The following is a 25,245-nucleotide window of genomic DNA, read 5'->3' as shown; positions in this document are numbered from 1 at the left end:
GAGAGGGCATTGCCACCTGTTCCACTCCTGATCCCAGCTGAGTGAAGAGGAGTTGGAAATTGTCTCCTGCCCTGTGCCTGCTCCCAGCCTGATCATGGCACCTGATCACGTGCCTGCTCCCAGCACCTGATCACGGCTAGGTGAAGGCGGGGGGGGGGGAGCATTGCCACCAGTTCCATGCTTGATCCTGGCTGTGTGAAGGGGAGGTGGGCATTGCACCTGCTCTGTGCCTGATCCTGGCCGGGTGAAGGGGGGGCAGGCATTGCCACCTGCTCTGTTCCTGATCATGGCTGGGTGAAGAGGTTTGGGTATTGTCTCCTGCTCTGTGCCTGATTCTGTCCAGGTGAAGGGGGGTGGGAATTACTGCCTGCTCTGCCTCTGATCCCAATGAGGTGAAGGGGGAGCGAGCATTGCCGCCTGCTCCACACCTGATCCTGGCTGGGTGAAGGGGGAAGCGGGCATTGCCTCCTGCTCTGCACCTGATTCTGGCTGGATAATGGCAGGGGGTGGCAATGGCCACATGCTCCACTCCTGATCTCAGCTGAGTAAAGGCAGGGGGTAGGTCTTGCCACCTTCTCTGCTCCTGATCCAAGCCAGGTGATGGCGGAAGGTCTGCTCCTGATCCTAGCTGCATGAAGGCGGGGGTGGGCATTGCCACCTGATCTGTGCCTGATTCCGTCCAGGTGAAGGAGGGGTGGGCATTGCCACCTGCTCCATGCCTCATCCTGGCAGGATGAAGGGGGCAGGCAATGCCTCCGGCTCTGTGCCTGATTCTGGCCAGATGAAGGAGGGGTGAGCATTGCCACCTGCTCTGCTCCTGATTCCAGCTAGGTGAAGGTGGGGGGGATGGACATTGCCACCTGCTCTGTGTCTGATCCAAGCTGGGTGAAGGTGAGGGGAGGGCATTGCCACCAGCTCCGCTCCTGATCCCAGCTAGGTGAAGTTGGGGAGCAGGCATTGCCACCTGCTCCTCTCCTGATCCTAGTTGGGTAAAGGTGGGGGGAAGGCATTGCCACCTGCTCCATTTCTGATCCTACCTGGGTGATGGCGGGGGGTAGGCATTGCTGCCTGCTGATCCCAGCCTGGGCTTTCTGCTGTGGCACACTCTAGGACGGATGGGCTGCCTCTTCTGGACTTCCCTCCATGGTAGCACCCTCTGGAGGTGCATCAGGATAGGAAGTGAGTTGTCTGGAACACCATTAGCCTTTTATATAGCAGGATGTGTGCATTGAGAACCAATTATTAGACTGAAAATTCAAAATACACAACTTAAGTAAGAAAAACTGGCTTACCAGAGTCCAAAAGAAGTGTTACAAAAGTTAGGCTAGCAGAGGGGAATCTGAGCTAGAAGCCACACATGAGAAAGCAATTGTATTTACTATTAAATACTGTCTCTTCAAAGATTTAAAAAGACAATGATAAAAAAGAATATTAATTAGAAATATAGCTATTTGCATGGCCATATTCAATACTAGTTTATTTAAAACTCCTGGTTCTCCAGTTCAAATCAGTTTTCTGGATAGATCCATTAAATCCTCTATGCATTTTACTACTTGTCTTACAGTGGTCTAAGACTGGAGTAACTGTATCGGACTGCACTGTGAATCTCTCAGGGCCCATGAACACCGATGCCCTAGGAAGTCCTCTTGAGCAAGTTTCGTTACAATAAAAAGCTGAAGACCACAGTCACTGTAATTTATTTCTGGATATTCCACAAACCATTCAAACAGACTAACTGTGCAATTCTAAGCAAAGTCATATCTTGCTAAGCCTATTGACTTCAGCAGATTTAGAAGGGCGCCACTTGACTTAGGAATGCATTGTAAACTGTGTTTTCTTACTCATGCATCAAATTTGTTTCATAGTTATTTTCTTTGTTCTCTTGATGAAATTCTGCATATTCAGGCCATTCTGATATGTAATAATGCACCTCCAATACTTGTAGACCCTGTCAGCAATGCCAGCTTGTTTCAGATGGAGCTGATTTCAAGGCCAATGTGAGATGTTCATCCTGAGTTGTCCATTTCTACTTTCAGTCGGGGGCAAATGCAGCTGCTTTTCCAGGCATTTATCTACTTTCTGCACATCCTGATTTGTTATATGGCAAAAAGTACTATTAATCGGCTCTTTCAAAAAATTACACCACTTAGTTATCTTTCTCTGCCATACTTGTGTGGAATCACACGTACTTGCTTTCTCATTATTTGATTTTTAAACCAATTTACACTAGCCATCTTTTGCACCTTTATACATGTGAAATCCATAAACACTGAGAATTGTTATTTCTAATTTTAGCATAGCCCTGTACCAACTTCATTTGATCACTAGTCAGGTTTGGAACAGGCCTCCAAAATGTTTCTTTGCGGTATCTTGGCTAACCTTGTGAGGCTTTGTCAAATAGAATTAGTAGGGTTCCAAAAACAATCCTGACAATAACAATACTAAGGCCCAGCTAATGAAAGTGATGGTTACTTTCCAATTTTAGGCTGGAACACCAAAATCTTTATAGAAAATTTTTAAAGCTTCACTGCATTAGTATTACTGGATTAGTTTAATAGAAAGCTTCAGAACCTCTAGAAGGGCAAGGCTGTAAAAAAAAAAACCCCACTTGGAACTGGTAGCAGTTTAAGGACAAACACTGCTACAAGATGGATGCTCAGTCTCTCTATACATTACTAAGTACCTAGGGACACTCTAGTGAACCTCATTTCACATGTCCCCTCTCCAACCTTCCATGTACTTGCTCGTACAGTCACACTTCAATTTGCTCCGCACAAATAAATTCACATGTTTGATATCAGTTCATCCTAAACTGCTAAAAGTATTCCAGTTTCAACCACATCCATTCATCAAAATGCAGATCTTGACACTTTCTCACATTTTAAAGAAATGCAAATTGGTAATTTAAAAGTTGTCAATGGCTGTTAGCTAAGAATACACCTCCCATATTTTCAAACAGGGTGGGGCAGGATGATGCTAAGGAGGTATGTGTTGGTTGTTTCCCTATATGGCTGACATGGGGCATCATCAACATACTATTTCTGGGCAACTGCCCTATGGACTCTAGTGCTGTTGCTGTGCTTTCTATTAGAGATGGGCACGACCAGCAATACGAACTAAAAAAAGCCATGAACAGCCCAATCAGCTGTTCGTGAACAAGCTGTTCGTGAGGCCCCATTCTAAACAAACAGGTGGTCGTTGCAAGCTTTGAGGCAATTTGGTGTCTGCTTCCCTATTCCAGAGGAGTTGAGATATGTCTGTTTGAAGCTACCTTTTGTGGTGACTGGAGCTGACGTTACTTTTTAATTTCAGCACATGTCATAACGTTGCAGTGTTGGAGCCTAGTGTACCCACCTTTCTCCTTGTCCCTGTATTCACTGATAGAGATGGGCATGAACAGCAATACGAACAAAAAAAAGCCACGAACAGCCCAATCTGCTGTTCACGAACAAGCTGTTTGTAAGGCCCCATTCTAAACGAACAGCTTGTCGTTGCAAGCCTTGTTCATCGCTGTTAGTCTTGCTGTTCATCAAGCCAGAGAGTCTGGCACCTGCAATCAGTTCCCTTGGCAACTCAGGCAGGGATTGTCTGAACTCTGTCTGAACTTCTACTGTTGCCCTGGAAACCCCAATCTAAGCCCAATTTAGCTTGATAGGCAGGTCTTCCTTTCAAGTGTGGAGCTCCAAATTTGTTACAAGGAAGCAAAGAGCAGAGGGGAGGGGGGCTCCCAGCTCTGGTTTTGCAGACAGTGAGGGAGAGGCAGTTGCTGTTGGCATTTTGAGAGAGAGACAGGGAGAGTGCATTGGAGCTTGAATTTTCTTTGTGTGTGGTGGGATAGGGATCTACCTCTTCAAGTTCCAGGACTGCTGCCAAGCTCTGGGCCAAGCTATTATTTATTACTAGTACTTTTCCTGGTGCCTGCTCAGGAAAGTTTTCTGGGAGTGGTGCGGTAAGGATCTTGATGGCTGGAGGAGAGCCTACTGGCCCCCACAAACAACAAACAATGAACATGTTCGTGAACAGGTCATGTTCGGCAATGTTCGTTGTTTGTTGTTTGTGGATGGCAACGAACAACGAACACCATGTTCGGGTTTTTTTCTGTTCATGCCCATGTCTACTCTCTATTTCTTGGATTTGTGTCTTTATTTTCTTTGCTGATACCATACTTGGAATGCCTTCTCTGGTGCATTGTGCCTGGCATCTACCTTTGTTTCTTTTGGGCACTAGACTAAAACATTACCATTTATTCAGGCTGTTTACTTTTTTTTATATATATCTTTTAGCAGTTTTATGGTATGCCTCTGGCCTAAGGACGGCTTTATCTGTATCATTTTACGCTGCTCGCTGTGTGTGAGATACTGTCTTTATGCCCTGGCTTGTTTTTATATCTGTTTTGAATGGCTGTGGTTCAATATTTTTGTTCTATTATTTTAACTGTATGCTGCCTTGAGCAGGTTTCTGGAGAGGTGGCACATACAAACAATACAAACGAGTCTCAAACCAACAACCTTAAGCATTTCCACTCTGAGACAACACTCTTATATAATAAGCTGCATGTTTTCTCTGTCATGATGCTTTTGCTGAAAACTTAACATAACACATTGTTTAAAACATTTATTCCTTATTAGATAGGCACGCGCTGTGTTGGAGTAGCCAGCTGTTAATGTAGCTCATTCATATTGCATTTGCTTTACAGAACGATCTGTCAGGCTCTTTGAAGGAGGTTTAAATCTTCTTATGCGGGAGAAGTGTAGGCCACAGTCATTGTCATCTCAGAAGCTAAACTTTCCATCAATTATATGTACATTATTATGTGTCCTCTTTTTAAAAATCTTTAAACAGAGGATTTCTCTGAAATATTGAAATAAGCTGTGATTTTGCTGTCATACAAAAAAACAGGGAAAGCTTAAGGCTGACTCCTTTATATTTAGAATACAGTAGATAGATGAGGGCCACAGTTTGGGTCAAGCTACTCTCTGAGCCCATTCTGAATCAAACTCTAGAGGGATGTCTACCTGACAAAGAATGAATATGGTTTTTATCTACTACATGCTCAAAGAATAAATATGTGTGATTGGTGGAAAGTTTATATTTTTCCCCTAAGAAGGTAAAATTGCATTGGCTGAATATCCAGTAAATACTCCGCTAATTAAATAAGGCTATTCACGTTCATTTTAAATTAGGCAGGGATAGTTTACACAAGTATATGTTTTGGTCCGCTGATCAGTTATGCTGGAGTACTTCCATTTGAAATTATTTTGGACTAGATGGTTTCAGTATGACTAAATTGGGACTGCCCAATCAGTGAGTAGAGATGGGCACGAACAGAAAAAAAACCGGAACATGATGTTCATTGTTCGTTGCCATCCACGAAAAGGGACTCATGAACAACCATGAACATGTTTGTGGTTGGCTGTTCGTGGGATTCCTATCTCACCACACACAACAAAAATTCAAGCCCCAATGCACTCTATCAAAATGCCAACAGCAACTGTCTCTCTCCCTCTCCACTGTCTGCAAAGTCACAGCTGGGAGCCCCCCTCCCCCCTGCTCTTTGTTCTCCTGTTGTAACAAATTTGGAGCTCCACACTTGAAAGGAAGACCTGCCTATCAAGCTAAATTGGGCTTAGATTGGGGTTTCCAGGGCAACAGCAGGAGTTCAGACAGAGTTCAAACAATCCCTGCCTAAGTTGCCAAGGGAACTGATTGCAGGTGCCAGACTGTCTGGCTTAACGAACAGCAAGACAAACAGCAATGAACAAGGCTTGCAACGACCACCTGTTTATTTAGAATGGGGCCTCGCGACAGCTTGTTCACGAACAGCAGATTGGGCTGTTTGTGACTTATTTTGTTCGTATTGCTGTTCATGCCCATCTCTATCAGTGAATACAGGGACAAGGAGAAAGGTGGATACACTAGGCTCCAACACTGCAACGTTATGACATGTGCTGAAATTAAAAAGTAATGTCATCTCCAGTCACCACAAAAGGTAGCTTCAAACAGACACATCTCAACTCCTCTGGAATAGGGAAGCAGACACCAAATCGCCTCAAGCGTGTGCAGTGCAGAATGCCAGGAGCCCAAGCTGATTCAGTGCTGATCAGCGTGAACACAGAAGTGCTAACTTGAAGCGTGTCATGAGGTGAAACAAGTGGCTATCAGCTGGCCACTTGTTGGGTTCTCAGAAGGATTGAGTCCTCCTGACACTTCAAGTTCCACATGAAAGAGAAAAGAATACATAGAATTTACTTACTTGTTAAATTTGGACTTATACATACCTTTCATGGAGCACCTCGGAGTATCCATGCACCTGCAAGAAAATAGGAAATATTATATTAGGTGTGTTTGGACTTTTTTATATAGACGGTCCGGTCGTTGCCCATATTTGAATGTATAGAGATGTATTTTTGTATGAGGATATTGCCTATGACTATTGTGTAATGTACTATTCATTGTATTTATTTGACTGTAAATTTCTGAGCACTCGTATACTTTATAACTTACAGAAATTTCCAAAAATTGAATTTATTTATTGAAGCATTTTTCTTGGACTGTGGATTTCCACTATTGATTCTATCTTTTGGTACTGGGAAGGCTTGTCTCGTAAGATACATCTGTATCATGCCTAACAAGAGTCACTGAGAACATGAAGTACAAAATGAAAACTTCTATTTTTTTCTGTGAATTGTTGTTGTTGTTGTTGTTGTTGTTTATTTATATGTCACCTTTCTCACTGAGATCCAAGAGACCCACTCTCCAAATATGTGGGGATTTTGTGTTGCAGTTAACATTTCCTAAAGAGAATCAACAGCTACTACATAAGTTTTATGTGAATGTATGCATCATAACTTCTGGTTCATGACCTTAAAAATCAGATATATTTTGACAAAGGATTTTAGCAGCCATAGACAAGATTTCAGCTTCTTCCCATGCTTATTCATCTAATAACATTTTAAACCTCACCTTCAACATACTTCACAGTTAATGACAGAATAATGTAATGTATATAAATTTTCTACTCTGTGTTTTTTGGCATGATGTATGCATGCTAATTATTTAGAAAATGTATTACAACCATATACGCTGTGTGTGAGGCTGGTCCCAGTCAAGGAATACACACTAAGAGAACTTGGGTTAAAACAGTCCACAACTTTATTGATTCCAGCCATTGGAGCATTGGTATGGCATTGAGCACAGATCCACTACCATCCAACAACCTGTTTGCCGTTTGATGGCATACCTTCCCTAGCCCCACCTTCCTGAGCACTATGGAATGGTAGGAGGTGCAGCCCCATCTGGGCATGATCCCGGTGGTCCATGCCACCCAGGGTAAAGCCTGCAATGGCCAAACCTGGAGTGTATCCTTCAGTTTCCCTCAGCTTCCTTAAGGGGACCCTAAAAAGGGAAGGCGAGCCACCCAGCCAGTACTACGCACCCTAGTAGATCCAGCCCAATGCTCTCAAACTGATAAAAGAGGCAGGTATGCTACCTGACTCCAACCAGTGCTCCAATGGCTGCAGATCCCAGTTGGAGCCAAATATCAGGCAATCTATGTATGATGTCCAGAGGAAGGCCAACACCCCCGCCCCTGCCCCATAGCCAGTCTAGCCCTACAAATTCCTTCCTGGCTCTCATACATGGATACACCCTGGGCATCCGTGTAAGGACCCACTTGTGTAACAGCATTATGGAGGAACCCTGATTCCAGCCCATAGGGGACAATATTGGTCTCGTTACGGCTTACCAGCCCAATTGCCAGTCTAAGGGACAACCACAGTTCCTACAACTAGAACAAAGAAGTGTTAGTACCCCCCTGGCCCTGGTTATATCCCTTGTAAGCCCGGGAAACCCAATGCCCATCAGATTAGATGCAAACTGGAGGCAGACCAGCCCCTACCACAGTGGTAGCTGCCCCAGTTCTGAAGAAAGGTAACCTGAAGGCCCACAGGAGGAACCCAGCAGCTAATAGCCAGGTCCACATAAGAATGAAGACCGCGAGAGGCTGCTAGTGTGGAACCAAGACCCTCCTGTGCTCCTCCCCATATATGATTATTGTTTTAATGTTACCCGGCAACGTTTCCATTGTACTAAATTGCCACCCGGCACTGCTGCTGACAGTCTTAAATGAACAATACTTAGTATTGTATGATAATTCACTTCAGTGACAAAGGAGAAAACAGCTGAAAAGAAACACATCTTAGAGTAGCCTGTTAGTGTTAGTTCTTGCAATTTATCTGAAGTGATACAATTTTAAGCACTAGTGAAATTTACTGAGGAACCCACAATTGGTCTTCTTGATTTGGGAGAGGATGGAGAGGAGGTTTGTTCCGTAATACATGGGTTGTTCGTGCTGAACTACTTGCTGTTTTCATGACTGATTAGAAATAGGTCAAACTGAAAGGCTTTTTTGGTACAGTAATTGTGTATGGACACAGAGGGACCAGTACGTGTGTGTAAGAGAGAGAAAGAAATAGCTTATGAACGTGGCATAAAAGGCATCCTGTGATGTTCTTAACTTCTTCACCAAATAGTGCCTTTTCTTTAGCCAGGAGAAAAAGCAAAGCAAGTTGCCTTTAACAAAAGCTGTAAAAAAAGCCTTTGAATAATATCTGACTCAGTCTGCTAATGAACTCAGCTTATCACTGCAGACCATATGGGTGGTGGTAGATAGGATTCATTGAATTGTGAATATATTATTTTAAGTTATAACAGCATGTGAAATAGTGTACCAAACCATTCTTCTATACCTGAAAACAAACAGAACACAGAAGCATATATATATTCCAACGGGATCAGAAACGCTCTCTTCTGTAGCCGGGGGTGGGGGGGGAGCAGAATTTTTATTTATAGATAATGGTCCATGATTCAGTCAAAATTTGAATATTTAAATCCCATCCATTGATCAGTGAGAGAGTAAGCACACATTCAAAACAGATGGGCACATAGATTTTTTAAAATAAAAGATATGTAGGTAATTGTAGCAAAACTGATACAGGAGGCTGAGCTGAATAATATCCATGATGGAAGAAGCAGCAAAATGTTCTTTTAAATATAAATCTTTTCAAAGGTGCTAGTCTGGATTATTGTATTTCACATAAATGAAATACAATAAAATGAATACCTAGGACATTTACTGAGCAAAAGACAATAATGAACAACAGTTAAGAGAGTCAGTGAACAGATACAATAGGGTATGGTAGGAGAAAATGTGAAAACATGCATAAAGCCGAGCACAGTGATGAAATCTTTTTGAAACAAAGGAAAACTAATTAACATGACATGTTTAGCAACATGGAAAGTCCCTAGTAGGAGCATATCTACATCATCAGATAGTATCCAATAGCGTAGTCTATAGTCTACCAAGACATCTTTCTGAGCTATTTCTGGGTAATTTGGGTAGAAAGCCTTCCTGAATCATTCAGTTTTGCATAGTTTGTAGAAAGCCAGGAGAGTGGGAGCTTTCCTGATCTCTGCAGGCAGGCCATTCCATAAAGTGGGAGTTACCACAGAGAAAGAGCATGTATGGGCAGCTGTTGATTTTGCCTAACTACAGGATGGTATCTGCAGAAATCTCTGTTCAGGTGAGCAAAGCTGCAGTGGCAAAACATAGGAGGAGAGGCAATTACAGAGATATAAGGGCCCAAGGTCATGAAGGGCTTTGAATGTGATAATGACCTTGAACTGACTGAGCCCAGTAACTACTGGGAAGCCAATGGAGTGACTGCAGAATGGGAGAGATATCCATGCTCTGTCTAGATCCTGTAACTAAATGAACTGCAGCATTCTGTGCCAGCTGGAGTCTTTGAGTTGACTTTAAGGGGAGACCTATGTAAAGTGCACTACTCTAGTCTCAATGTTACTGTGACATGAATCCAGGTGGCCAGATTGGCCATGTCAAGGGGCCATCTTCCAAGCTAGTCTGAGTTGGAGAAGGCCTTTTTTGTAGCTGCATTTACTTGCTTCTCTAGCAGCAGTCCATTATAACCCCTAAGCTCTTAACTGAGTCAGCCAGGGTCAACTGAAGCCCAACAAAGGTCTGGACACAATGTCCTTCAAGATCTCTGCTTTTCTGATCAGGCCAAAAACAGACTGAAAAGGGTCCAAAGTACAAGAATTGTCCAAGAAGGCCTGTAGTTCAGCTACTGCTTTCTCAACCACTTTGCCCAGAAACAGCAAACTAGAGACTGGGCAATAATTTGCAACGTTATTTTTGTCTAAGGATGGTTTTGTGATTTTCTAGATTTTGTGAACCAGGAGAAAAAGCCAGTATCCACCTCAACAGCCAAATGAAAATGACTTTCTTGCTACTTAGAAAGATGATTGTTGCAGGAAAATGCAGCATTATGTGTTTCACAGACAACAACCCTATGCATGCATGTATCCGCAAAGGTATGCCCACACAACATCCCCTATCATATTTATTTGGCTTGTCTCTTCATGTTGTATTTCAGTTCTTCATTTGTTTTCCATATTTCTCACATCTCATTAAATTTAACAAGATATCCCCATGTAGTGTTCATAGAATAAGTGCCCAAGCATCATTTATCTAGTCTCACTTAGAGGTGGGCACAAATCCAATTACGACCCCAAAAAATGCACGAACCAGGCCAGTTTGTGGTTCGTGAAGTGCCTCTCTACAAACTTCCACAAACTGGTTACTGGTTCAGGTTTGTTTGGGTCGTATTGGGAAAGGGACTGTTTCCCTGAGGAAATGGCCATTTAAACTTTTCCTGCAGCTTGCAAGCAGGAGATCCCTTTAAACTATCAGCTGGCAGGCAGCAGGGGGGATCCACCCCTCCAGCCCCACCCCAGCCCCTCCAGCCCCTACCCCCATCCCCAGTCCTACACATCTTGATTACTCCTGTGGTCTGTGGCATCCTCCTCCTCCTCATATGAGGGGCAGCAAGGCCATTTTTTCAGCCTCCTCCTCCACCCTGCGCAGGCCCGCAGAGGGATGGAGGCCAAAAACAGCCTTGCCACCCCTCAAATGGCCGCCACCGCTTTTGGCCTCCTCTGTCCCTCTGCAGGCCCGCAAGGTGGTGGAGGAGGCCTCCTCCATAACTCTGCGGGCCTGCGCAGAGGCGGAGGCAGCCAAAAACGGCCTTCCTGCCCCTTGCTGGAGGAGAAGGAGGACGCAGCGCTGCAGGGGAAGGTAAGTGTGGGGCTGGGGTTGGGGGTGGTGGGGGCTAGGGTTTGGAAAGTTTAAAGGGCCCTGCCACCAGCAGATCCCTTTAAACTATCAGCTGGCAAGTGGCAAGGGGGGATCCCCCTGCCACCTGCCAGCTGATAGTTTAAAGGGATCTGCTGCTTGCAAGGCAGGAAAGGGCCCTTTAAACTGTTAAATGCTTTTTTCCCTGCTGCTGCTAAGCGGCAGGAAAGGGGTATTTAAACCCCACGAACCGGTTTGTAACTGGCCCCAGTTCCATGCTAATTCGTGGTTTTTGGTTCGTCAAAATCCACGAACCATGAACCTCATAGTTTGTGGGTTTTTTTGGTTCATGCCCATGTCTAGTCTCACTGCAACCTGTAATATATACAGACTTAAAAATCATGAGAGAAAAAAACTATTTTATTTCTTAATTTATTCCACTATGCTATATATAGTATATATATATTTCAAAGTCTGGTGGGATATCCGCCAAGGGCAAGATATGTTCTAACAATGTTGCTTATTTGTCCAGACATAAGAGATGCCATGTAATGACTAGAACTTTTAAAATGAAGACTGAACAAGAAACTCAAAAGAAAAATGGAACTGGAAAGAAAATAAGAAGGTGAAGAATGTCTGAGATATTGGAGACGTATTCAGGTATCTTAATTGAAGACAGTGAAAATGCATCCAGAGTCATCTTTTCACAGGATGGGTCACATGTTCTTGAATATAACACCATGGATGTTCCAGGGCACCATCATTTTGTTATACCCCTCTTCTGCAGTAACAAGAAATTTCCATTATATTTATTTGACTCGTGCTTCATTCATTCATTCATTCATTCATTCATTCATTCATTCATTCATTCATTCATTCATTCATTCATTCATTCATTCATATCTGCCCTAAGCCTGCCAGTGTGAGGAGGGCAGAATATAAATTGAAAATAAATAAATAAATAAATAGATAAATAAATAAATTCATTTTCATTCATTCATTCATTGTAGTTCTCTTACCCAGCAAAAAGTCACACAATCATTTAAACTGAATGGGCAATATTTATTTCCAGTCAATTTAAATATTCCTATAAATTAAAAAAGGAAGTTTGTACAAAAAGAAAAAGAAAAAATGGATAGCACATGAAGTGAGAATATAAACACAAGAACTTGTGAAGAGAATACTAACACTTCCAACATTTCTTCATGAAGCTGTTTGATCCTTTAAAGGCAGTAACCAGCTAAAAGTAAACAACAGGGAAATACATTGAATTTTTTTTTAAAAAATTGCTCCATTTTAATGAGCGCTCCACTGATTATTTATTAAAGCATTTATATGCTGCCTTTCTTAAGGCAACTTAAAAATCATTTTAAAATTCCAGATTAAAACCAAGATAACATCTCTCCTTCTCCCCCCTTTAAATTATGCCTGTCCTTCATACCCCTTCAAAAACCTTGGCAAACAGGCAAGCCTTGCAGCACTTCCTGAAAATCTCCACGGAAAGGGCTCTCTTCACCTCCTCAAAGAGCCCATTCCGCAGAGCAGGGGACTCGTGATGGAAAAGGCTGAGGCTCTGGTCGACGCAACATGGGCTGTCCTAAATGACAGGGCAGCCAACAAATGGCTGCCTGAGGATCGTAGTTGGTGCACCAGAACATATGGAAGGAGATGGTCTTTCAAACACCCAAGGATAACATTGACTAATGTCATATTTTCACCAATAAATGTTTCTGGAGTTCTGTAATGGATGCAGGACTTAATTTGAGCTAGGGATCACCAGGACTTATCTCTAGAACCTGTTTTCAAGAAGAGGGCTTAGATTTGGCTCATGTGAAATTATAACAACGAGCATATTCCTGTTATATTCCTGTACCTAGATAGAAAACACATTCTGTTGGGATTAAATACATGGTTTTCAACCATGTTGGAGTCCTATCATTTTTAATTCTAGAAATTAAGTACTGAATGGGTCATACTTTATCAGTCTGTTAATATGGAGATATGTTAGACTTGTAGCTAATCATCTGGATGTGACGAAGAGAACTGTGATTCTCGAAAGCTTATGCTACAGTAAAGTTGGTTAGTCTTAAAGGTGCTACTGGACTCTTTTCTATTTTGCTACTACAGATGACCATGGCTAACTCCTCTGCATCTGGATGTGCTCTTATTCTTGCTTTGTCACATACAATGTACCGTTTATTTTGTTGTTGCACCCAGGCCAGAAACTATTTTCAGGAAGGACAACAGAATTTAAGTCCAGTTGCACCTTATGGGCCAACAAGATTTTCAGAGTATAAGCTTTCAAGGGTCAGAGCTCCCTTCTTCTACTGACTCTCGAAATCTCAAGTCCTGCTGTTCTTCTGCAGACCAACATGGCTACCCACCCAAAATTATTTTCAGGAAGGGAATCAGAAGAACTGAGTCAAACTAGGGTGACAAGAGATGAAGTCCAAAACTTATTGCAGAAATTAAAAAGTTTCCAGGTCCTGACCACATGAGGGTTCTTAGGAGGGGAACCAGGAAATGACAGGCCAGTTAGTCTAACATCTGTCCCAGGCAAAAAAGCAGAAACTATAATCAAAGATAGAACTTTTAGGCACATAGGTTACAAAGCCTGGTGAGGGAAAATTAACATGGCTTCTGCCAAGGGAAGTCCTGCCTAACCAACCCTTTGGAGTTTCAGGAGAAAGTGAATAAAATTGTAGATAATGACAGGGTTGCCAGCTCCAAGTTGGGACATTCCTGGAGATCTGGGGGGTGAAATCTGGAGAAACCTGGAGAAAGTGGGGTTTGGGGAGAGGAAAGGCATGGCATAATTCCATAAAGTCCACCCCCCAAAGCAGCCATTTTCTTCAGGTGAACTGATCTCTGTGGCCTGGAGACTTTGGACAAGGCACTTTTCAAAAGAGTAAGTTTAGCATTCAGAGAAGAGGACTGATCCTTTTATGGATTAAGAAGCAGCAGCGAGCAGACAGTTCTCACAGTGAAGGGAAGGAAGCAGTGGGGGGGGGGCACAAGCTGGTGCTATTTAATTTGTTTATGAATCATCTGGGACTGGAGGTAAGCACTTTAGTGGCTAAGTTTGCAGATGACACAAAATTATTCAGGATGGTGAAAACCAAGACTGTGAAGAGCTCCAGGAAGATCTTCACAAATTGCATGAATGGACAATAACAGGGCAAATGAAGTTCAATGTAGGTAAGAACAATAAAACATCCAAAATTTAAGTACATGCTAATAGGGCCTGAATTTGCTGAGAGTGAAAGGGAAAGAGACCTTAGGTTAGTAGTGGATAGCTCAATGAAAATGTCAGCCCAGCATATTGCAGTGGTGAAAAAGGCAAGCTCTGTGCTGGGGATTATTAGGAAAAGAATTGAAAATAAAACAGCCAGTAATGTAATAGCCCTATATAGGGTTATGGTGTGGCCTCATTTGGAATACTGTGTGCAGTTTTGGTTACCATATCTCAAAAAGGACATAGCAGAGCTGGGAAAAATACAGAAGACAAAAACCAAGATGATCAAAGGGTTGCAGCACCTTACTGGAACATTCCAGTGTTTTGTAAAACAGTTAAAACTACACGATTAGTTTATGAGTTGTCTCCTGGTTCACTGCTTTGATCAGTCACACATCAGCTGCTTTAAAAGCCCGCGAAACTGATTTTGCTGGAGACGGGCAACATGGGTGGAGGAGGGTGCTCCTGTTCCCCCCAGCCTTTTCCCTCAGCTTAAAGAACCCCAGAGGGAGTTATTCACACAACTTTGTAGTTGCATGAGGAGTACTCACAGCTATGTGAGTAACTTGCCACTGGGAGTTCTTTAGGCTCAGAAAAAAGGCTGATCCGGCAGGGCTCATCCTATGTTCTAATGGTATATAATGGATGGAAAATATGGTATCACTGAACCTGAGGCACAACCCTGCTCCCTCTACCAAAACATTTGGTAAAGATTAAAGACTCCCAGAACAAACATTCATGTAATCCTTTACAATATAGTGCAAGGCTATCTTGTCTCTATTTTGAAAACTATTTTAACGTTCTTTCTTCAAAAGATGTCTCTCGTCTCTTCCAGCACAAACCTCACTTTTTACACACACACACACACACCCTGCTTTATCCCCTGATGTGCAGGAGGGTCCCACCCATATATTTGCTATGGTAGGAAGTTTAAGGAGCTACTGGACTCTAACCTTGTGTTCAGCCTGGTAAGTCACAAGTGGCACAGATCAGTTTTGTAACCTACATGCCACCAGATATGCAAGCTTACTGTTGGAAAGTGTTCTGTGGCTAAGGAATATCACCATTCTACCACATTGTGCACCACCCATCTTGAGCATAAGGTTTCCCTTTGCCCCTCGTGACAGATACACAAAACGGATGATCCCTACGCCTTATAAGACATAAAATAGAACTTATGAGAGCTGCTGTAGCACAGTGGTTAAGTGGCTCAGCTGTGAATCAGCACTCTACTGGTTTGAATTCCACTCCTGCCATGAGCTCAGTAGGTGGCCTTGGGTAAGCCACTCCTCTCAGCCCCAGCTCCCCAGCTGTATTGTGGGGATAACAACAACACTAACTCGTTCACTGCTCTGGGTGAGGCACTAATCTGTTTAGAAGAGTGGCATATAAGTGCAGTTGTTGTTATTGTTATACTATTAAGTGCAAGACTCTGGTCACCCCATAGTCATTGCCATTATTTTTATTATAACTTTATTTTCTTATTCAGTTTGTTTTTCTGTTATTCCCTCTTTTCCCTTCCCCACTCAACCATCCCCCCCTCCAGCCATTTGTGGGATAAACTGGGTTGATACAGATGTCACTGCACTTCGCACCCTGGCCAAGATCTGTAAACAGTTGGCTCAGATTGGAAATCTCTCCCTCCCAGTACCTCAGATGTTTTCACATATGTCTGAGACAAGATGCCTTGGAATGTCAGGCATCCGGTCATCTTAGATGGGCCCCTCATTGGGCCACCAGTAGCTGTGATGTAAGCCCTGACATCACCCCATCCCACTTTTTTAAAAAAAAAAAATAGGCCAAGATAGGCAGCATGTACTGAAATCGCAGCCAATTTTCACCTCCATAGAGACCCTCATTTCTTCCTGTCTTTGTAATCTAATTGACAGATTCCTTAATGATTCTAATGTTAAGTTGTCAGACTTTTACTTTCCCTGTGAGTAAGGCTACACACTTTTCTTTAAAAATAATGCATAAACATTTAATGAATGAATGGCTTTCTTTTGCTATTTCTTAAATAAGGAAAATCAATACTAATCTACGATAGTGGTCCAGGGATAGGTGGGACTAGAGATCACAGTATCACTGCTGCTAGCCATTTGTTGCTGTGCACAGCTGACTTCTGCTGCTACGTATGCACAGCCATGGCTCATTTGATCCAACAAACCATTATATATTCACTGAGAACTGATTGTGGAAGGAATGTATGGACTAAAGTTCAGTCTCTTCTATTTATAAATAAAGCTAATCAAGTCACATTGTATGTTTTGATAACCAGAACTATATGCCTTTTTAATACATTTATTTCAATGGATTGCCTTTGTGATTCCTCTGTTTAAAATGTTCAACACAAATTGCCAGCTGTGATTTTCATTCTGCTTTGAATTTGTTTAACACTTAATTTAAAAAGATTAAAACACCCTCTTCTACATTACTCTTTGGTGTTATATGAAGATGTCTAGTAAGCTTCGTTCAAAGTAATGGTAAAAAATATCCAAGAGCTAGGATGAAGCAGTGAGGAGTTTTAATGGGGCTCGCTCAAAATCCCCTGGTGTTTGCCCAAACTTGTATGAAGTGATTTTTTTAAAATCAAAAAGCATCCCAGCTGATCAAATATAGGCCAAATGCTCAGACTCCAGCAGTGCTGTAACAACCAGTTCTTGTTGCTATCACAAAATGTTCTTTCTTTACAATAACTCATTTCCTTCTTGTACAGTCCAATTTCCCCATGCACAGATGGCACATAGTAAATCCAGCATCTTTTTTATCCTTCTTTTCAATAAACTGCTTAATCAACAGTCAATTTCTTCAAAGGCTAGGCTATGCTTTCTTGAAGGTCAGTAGCTACTTCGTTAACAATAGAGTTGGTCTGAACAGTTTCCTTGATGTTCTGTCAAAAAGATGCCTTGGTAGATAATTCTCCAGTAGAAATGTTCTAAGGGAAAAACACCAGAAAGAGAATACAGAAAATGGTGTGCCAAACTGGTTAAAGCTTAATCTGCTTAAAGAATGTATGGCCTTATGGGCATTAGAATTCTTAAGAATTGCACTGTAGTTTGTGTGTTTCAAGTATGAATTTGTCAACCCCATTTAAATATAGAGAACAACGTATTAAGTGGTTACCACATCGGAGGTATTCTGAATTCCTTTACAAAGATTAGTGTTTTATCAGCAATTTAAAAATATGATTTTTATATTCATGTGATTAACATAGCATTCATCGAACCCAAGCACTGCAGCAACAACAAAAACCCCTACACACTTGCAGCTGTACACGTGGTCTATCTTCTTTTCCTTTGCAAGATGGGCGATCAGCACTGTCAGTTCCGACACTGCTAAGTACTTACCTGTGGAAGAGTAGCTGGTTGGACTCAGTCATTATTCCATACGTAAATGGTCAGACTTTAGGCATAAATTCAGTGGTGCACACTCAAAATAACTAAACTATGGGTGAACCAGATGTACGCAATGCCCTTTTCTCAGCAGCAATGTTTATTATGAACAGCGGAGACAATGTGCATCCAGTTTTCACATACTACACTTCCTTACATGCAGAATTCTCATCACTGAATGCTTTAAAAAAATTAACATGGCAAATAAGTTGATTCTTAAAAGAAGCTCTTATCGAAAAACATCGCATGCCTGTATGTAAACTAATCATGGAAGTTCTGCCATTTAAGACATGAAGTTTTTCAATATAGTATCATACATTCAGTAGTATTTAGAACAGTGCTTACATTTAGAATATCTGCACTTAGAAATGCAATATTCTACTTGCTACTTCAGTATGAAGATCCTTATTTTCTTCTATAAGTTTCTTAATATACACTATGCTGAAATTTCATTGCCAGGTTACTTTTGGGTGTCAAATAATGATCAACTTTCTATTTTAAGTGCCGGATCCGGAGCAGAATTCATACTTGTAGTTAAGCAGAATAATTTTGTTATGGACAAGGCATTTGGATATCAAAAGCAGAGTACCAAACTTTTGACAGCATTGGATGAAGAAAAAAATGGGCCAGTTCTTTAAGAGGTTGTTTTCAGATGTGTAAATTATTTGAAAAGGTAGTTGAAAAACAGGGCACAGTGATAATAGACAGGAAACAAGTATGTAAATTGCAATTGAAAAAAAAAGATATACACCTGGGTTTAAGATTATGCAATAACACAGTCAGGGAATTATTCTTCAGCACTTGGCTATGGATAAAGGACTTTCTGTACATATATAACAAAAACCGAATGGCTTTAGGAAAGGGTGATCTTGAATAGAAACAGGTGTCAACCTTTTCTGTTGCTTCTGCATTACAAAGCTGCTTCCACTGCCACTGCCCAACAACTCTTAGGGGCAATTAATACATTTTTGGTGGATGCCAGAAGGACCTTCAGATACATTCAGGATCTTCCCATGGGGAACTTCCTAGAGGCATATGGGCCCAATTCAGATCAGGAGCACAGTATATAGTTCAAGGTATTGGTTATCACATACAAAGCTCTTCAGGACCTTGGTCCTGCATACCTACAGGACTGCATCCCTCCCTATGTTCCTTCACAGCAACTTTGCTCATCTGGACAGGGCCTCCTACAGGTGCCACTCTGCACAGGGGTGAAATCAACAGCAGCCCATACATGAGCTTTTTCTGTGGTGGCTCCTACCCTGTGGAACAGCCTGCCTGAGGTCAGGAGAACCCCGCCTCCTAGCTTTCTGCAAACAATGCAAAACTGAATTATTCAAAAAGGCTTCTGTATCATAGGGAGGAGTCTCAGATGCTCTGCTAATAAGTTAGGGACCACAGACTCCACCCATAGACTTCACCATTAAGGTGCCTTATGTACTATCTGATGCTTTAAATATGTGCTCCTATGTCAGCACTAGAATTGCTTATGTTCTGTTTCAGCATTTCTTCAACTCTGTATGGATTCTTGCTAATGTTATGTTATGTTGTAAACTTGTGCTTATTTACCCTATGGCATTGCTTATGAAATTTGTCCTTGATACTGACTGCACTAATCTCACACTGTGTGATCTGCCTTGAGTCTCAGTGAGAAAGGCGGACCATAAATGACACAAACAAACAAGGAACTTAATCCTCTCCCCCCATGCCATCTCCCTAACCTCAAATAGCCCCTGGGATCCAATGTTTGACCCATTGAGGAAACATACCATGTAATTATCAGTATATGTAAATTTCCCCAATGGGCAAATATGGTATAAATACTGATAGAAACGGGGGGGGGGGGGGAGGGAGCCAAAGCTTTTCCCCATGCACTGCAGTCAATTAAATCAAACTTGAGGAATTAAGGTCAAAGCAGGGAACTTCCAGAACACATCTTCTGAAAGTCCGTATGAGGGATGCAGAGACTTTGTAATGCGTGTTCCTAAACATATTTGGAGCCTGCTGTGAAAAAAACAGATTTGGAGTAGATAAATAGATGAAGAAGGGATTAAGCACCCCCCAATCATTTGTACAGGATCACTCCTTCCCCAAAGCAGTTCTTCATTAACTGCCATGCTTGTATTTCATCCCCATATATTAAGCTTGGTTTAACACATGGCTCACCAGATCAGCAATTTGAGGCCCTTTTCACCTTTAAAGTAGCCTTCACAAAGCAGTGACTTGGAGGGCAGGATACTCAGATTCTATCAAATGAGGGACAATTATCAATGGGAGGGGGAGGCCAGCTCTCAGCATCGGAGTTGGCACAGTCAACATTGCCTTCCTCTATCTGATACCACCTCAGCACCCATCAGCAAGCTGTTGAGTTGCAACTTTAAACTGAGCAAAGTTTAGAATGGTGCACTATAAACAGACTCCCAATCATGCCTGTATCTAGATGCGATGATGAACCACGCATAATCAAGTATTCATTCGTACTCCACATACTAGAGGAGGAAGATAGGAGTGAAGGGGCAAATGTAAACACAGCACACAGATGTTGCTTGAACCCAGCTGGAGTTTAATTGTGTCTTGTTTTGTGACAATGATGCCAAAGTCTCCAGATTGCTAAAATGGCAATTCTGTTCAGGATCTCCACTCACTTTTAGGTCAGCATGTGATTGCACTGAACTAAATCTAAGTAGAATATGTCCATGGCGAGATAACCGTTCTTAGTGAAGCAAACAGAAGTGAGACAAGAATTCCTAATTCTCAAGTGACTTTTTTTCGCTTCCTTTATCCTTGGATTAATCCCTTGATTAGTCAACAAACCAGTGAGTCAAAATGTTCTCAGGACAGTTTATTGTTAAAACAGGAATTGTATGAGGATCACACCAAATGCTGAATTACTGGGGTGATTAGAATTATATGCATTTAGTATAAATTTATAAGCTGCCCTATTGCACAAGCTCACAGCTAGTAACAGCAGTTCTTAATCTCACCTTTCAATGTAAAATCTCTGTGAGGTAGATCACAATCATTCCCACTTACAGGAGAGGAAGAACTGAAGCGACGAAACAGGGACTTATCTAAAAGGGACAGATAGTATTTGTATACAAGCTGGGTGCCCTGAACTAAGGCTTGCTCCCAATGACTGCTGCATCAAAGGGACACCACTGTTGGCATGGAGTTGGTTTAGGATGTCAGGCCCATATGGCTGCCATAGGTTGGTGAAACTATGCCATCTGCTGACAACACTGTCAGATGTGGCTGAAAGGTATCAAGTAAAGCTGTTCAGTGGCTTGTATTTGGACAAAGTAGGATTAGGAATAATTCAGCTGCCATCTCAAAAGTATTTCGTGACTGTGGAGTCAGCTTTGCCGGCAGAATGACTAGCTAGCATGACTGTTATTTCACAGCAACCTTAACAACAAGATTACAACTTATGGCCAATGTAGCAAAGCTGTTTCCATTGCTTTGGCAAGGCTGCGTTCCTTCATTTTCTTCTCATTTATGACGTGACGTTGCTGTCACAAGCTGTTGTGTGTGCCACTGAAGCCACTTGATCAGAATGTAAGTAATATGAACAGTGCTTAGCATACCAGAAGCTTCATTTTATGTGAACACAATCTTCTCGGTACTCATTTTTGTGAAGCAAACCACACGTAAAACATAAAAAGGCAGGTCACACAAAGATCTAATCCTACACATTTTTTTTTGTCTTCAGATTGGGATGGACCATATGGAAAATGGATATTATACATATATTTTCTATATCAAACCATGAAATGCAAACATATCGACTTCAATTTGTGCCATTCAGTTGACATATTACACCATGATCAACCGAATTATTCTGAATCTTTTACATAAGGCTGCAATCCAGCAAACTGCATGCAACCAGGTCTCACTGTCAGCGATAGAAGGCAAAGTCCACTGGCACAAACTATTACTTTGCTGATTCTCAGGAGGTCTGGCTGCACCGGCTGTATTCCATTCAAGGCTGATGGTTTCCATTATGGCTCTCATTGCATCAGCAAAAGTGTTCAAAGTGCAGTAGCTCTTATACAAAATACCTAATTGCACAAACCTTGGTTTCTCAACTTACAAAAAACTTAAGTTTGTTTCCCTCATGGTATTTTATGGTCAAGCCACAAATCATCTAGGCAAGTTTGAAGTACATGCAGGTAGGCTGAATGGCCCCATTCCAAAAAAAGAAAGGGCTGAGTTTTTTTTTTAACTCTAAATTACATTTTACAGGCACAACTTCATTTGGTGCTGGTGGAAAGACCATGCATGTTGAATGTTGTCCTGTTCCAGATGTTTTACTGGGAAAGAAGACCTGCCCCTTTTCAGAATACAAACACCAGAGACTTAAATAGTTTATGGGACAGAGGCAGCAATCCTAAGGACACTTTCCTGGAGGTAAGTCCCACTGAATACAAGGAATTTATTTCTGAGCAGACCTGCCAAGGACTGCTCCCAGAGTCTGCCCAAGATGAAATCTTGTAAAAGGTTCATATACCAAACATTCATACATTCTGTTTCTGGCTGTTAAAACTACAGTATAAAAGGGAAAAATTCAAACTCTATTTCATAATTTATATAAAAAAATATCCTGTGGAATAGTACGTGGAATAACAAATTTCATTTGTGTTATTATATGTTCAGGGCCTCAAGGTAGAAACCAGCAGCTGAATTGCTCTGAGATCTTAATTGAAGAGAAGAGATATAAAAATCGAATAAGTAAATAAATAATCAATGGCTACTTCTCTCTCTCTAAGTTCTAAGTGGCATATTGATTGTGGTTCTATTCCCTGATATTAATTACTACCAGCCTGATATAGTTAACAAGCTAAGGCCATAACCTGACGGAAAATTTTCCAGTGTAAGCTCCACTGCAGAGAAGGGGAGCAATACATAGGCATGACCCATCAGATTGCACCCAAATTCTTTTAAGCACAAAGATTAAAAGGACAGCAGAATATATCATCATTGAATCTCTTTCTAACAGCGAGCTAGGAAAACATGTAGCAAAGCACTCCTCCCCAGCTTTATATTGCCGCTTATACAACAATGGCATGTTTGCCATCTTTCCCTCACCAATAAGGGAAAGGACCAGACTATTCCAGTGCCTTCTCGCACTTTTTTTTTTAAAAAAGTCTCTTTAAAAATCCTGGCTGGATGCAGGGGGAGCTGTTGAGACGGGTAACAGTACAAAACGAACACGAGCAGAGTACTAAGAGGATGGCATGAATGGTGTGTCGGAGAACACAGAGTTCACGGAATCTGAGTCTGACTTCGTTCGAGGCGTTTTTAAGATACCTTCTGCAATGACATTCTCATTGGGAAACATCCTTACTTTCCCATTCTGTCCCAGCTTCAGCTCCTTTACAGGTTCAAGGAAAACCACCCTTTTACCGCTGCTTGCTTTCTTTTCATCAGCTGGGAGTTCATGTGGAGGATTGGTGGTCAGTATGGATGGGTGAGCATTACTTTGGTTCAGCTTCCTTTTCTTTCTCTTCGATTTACACCGACAAGGGCATGGAGTCAGGTAGAGGTACAGAAGTACCAAAATAATACTGGCGACACACGCCGCAAGGGTGGTGAAAGCAGTGTTGAACGTTTCATGAGAGTGAGACCTGTCCACTGTGAAATTGCTGACATTTATCCTCACCTCTATAGTTTCATTCAATAATCTTCTCTTGTTTATTGCAGTACAGGAATAAAGTCCAGCATCTTCGTACTGGGCCTCGTCTATTTCCAGACTCCCATTGTGAAACACTCTGAAGTGTTCGGTCGTCTTGTCTGGCTCCAGAAATTGATTGTCTGGGCTGATCCAAATGAAGTATGTGCCTGCATCGCTGATTTTAGTGTCACAGTGTACAATCAGCCTCTCGCCAACTTGGGCTTCGTGAATAAACCCGAATGCATGGAAAGAGCCATTAATCGTACTTTCGGAGCAATTCAAATAGTTATCGTGCAATAAAGGCAGCGTATTAGAGCCTTTGGAATCTGATTGCAACATGCAAGTGTACTCAGTCTTGAAATCCTCTACAGAACTGAAGTGTCTATGATACCAAAAGCTTAGCAAGGAGTAAAGAGTACAGTCACAGTAAAATGGATTCCCATGAAGATAAATTCCACTAAGACGTCTGGCTGGTACTAAGTTTATGTAATGAATGGGTATTGTTCGGATACGATTATAAGAAATGTCTAATAGTACAAGTTCTGAGAGTTTATATTTTCCAATGTACAATTCTACTGGGAACCGTGTAAGAGAATTGTAACTCAAATACAGCTTTTGCAATCTGTGTATTCCTCCAAAGGCTGCTGAATCAATCTGTGAAATATAGTTATTGTAAAGCAGGAGAACTTCCAGAACTCTCAGTTCCTGAAAGACAGGGCTCCCCAGTGACCTCAGGTTGTTGGAGGACAAGTCTAAGTACTTGACATTTGGAGTTACAGAAAAGCTTCCAGTGGAAATACTGCTAATACTGTTATGGCTAACAACAAGGGTGTTCAGTTTCTCAAGGAGTATGGGCATCCAGTCATGATCCAAAATCCCAATTCTGTTGTGACTGAGATCCAGCCTTTTAATGTGCTTGAAGAATGTTGATGGCACCCTTGAAAGATTCTTGCTGGTGCAGCTCACTATGTCACTGGCACAGATGCAAGATGTAGGGCACATCCCAGAGACAGTGTGACATGCAGTTATGGTGAAGACCAAGAGGCATACCAGTTTCTTACAGTTCACTTTAAGAACTCTACCTAGCACTGAAATTGTATACCACACTGAAGACATGACTGTACGTTAGCCGTCTTCCAAAGCTCCTTGCCACACTGTATACATGTAGTTATTTTTGCACCAGTGTCTGTTAAAAGAAAAAATAAAAATATGTTACCATCTGGGAGTCACACAATGTCACAGAAGCATGGTTCTCACTAGAAAGCAGTTCTATGGAGATGAGGAGATGATGCACTACTTACATTGCAACTGGCAGAAAAACAGTTCGCCTCATTCTTAGCCAGGCTCAGCACCTAATCCATATTTTTAGCTAGTAAGCTCCCCTGTCCTAACTCCCAACCCTTCTCTTTTCGGCACCTATAAAGCAGTATGTCTTTGTGTCTGTGTGTGCATTATGTTTCCAAAAAGAGCAGCTGTTCTTGAATCCCATGTTTGCACATCATGATCTCCAAGTGGCAGTGGGATTGATAGAACTGGTCTCTCATATTGCTCAACTGGTAAGTACCAGTCATGGCAAGTCCCCAGGGCGATACAGAAAGTCTGCCAAACTCAAACACAAATGCTTAAAGCAATGGGCAACAGCAAAGCAAGGCAGGGGCAGGATCTTTTTTACTTTATGTATAGTCCATCTTTCCTGCTGAGACTCAAGGCAAATTACACAGACAAATTACACAATGCAATCAAATAGCCTAAGACATTCAACAAACAACACATCAAAACTAGGATCCTCAACATTAGA

General features: G+C 41.9%; 1 protein-coding gene across 1 annotated transcript in view; it reads right to left on the bottom strand.

The window, feature by feature from the left end:
- Positions 1 to 22,933: 22,933 nt before the first annotated feature.
- Positions 22,934 to 25,245, bottom strand: part of AMIGO2 (adhesion molecule with Ig like domain 2) — a 29,049-nt gene continuing 26,737 nt past the window's right edge. Inside the window, exon 2 of the mRNA XM_054989034.1 lies at positions 22,934 to 24,633. Within this exon, the coding sequence (XP_054845009.1) occupies positions 22,998 to 24,563 (1,566 nt within the window). The 5' untranslated portion in view covers positions 24,564 to 24,633 and the 3' untranslated portion in view covers positions 22,934 to 22,997. The remainder of the gene's footprint in view (positions 24,634 to 25,245) is intronic.

Source organism: Eublepharis macularius, chromosome 9 (assembly GCF_028583425.1).
Source record: "Eublepharis macularius isolate TG4126 chromosome 9, MPM_Emac_v1.0, whole genome shotgun sequence".
NCBI classification, from domain to species: domain Eukaryota; kingdom Metazoa; phylum Chordata; class Lepidosauria; order Squamata; family Eublepharidae; genus Eublepharis; species Eublepharis macularius.
This window is presented reverse-complemented; position numbering and strand designations above follow the sequence as displayed.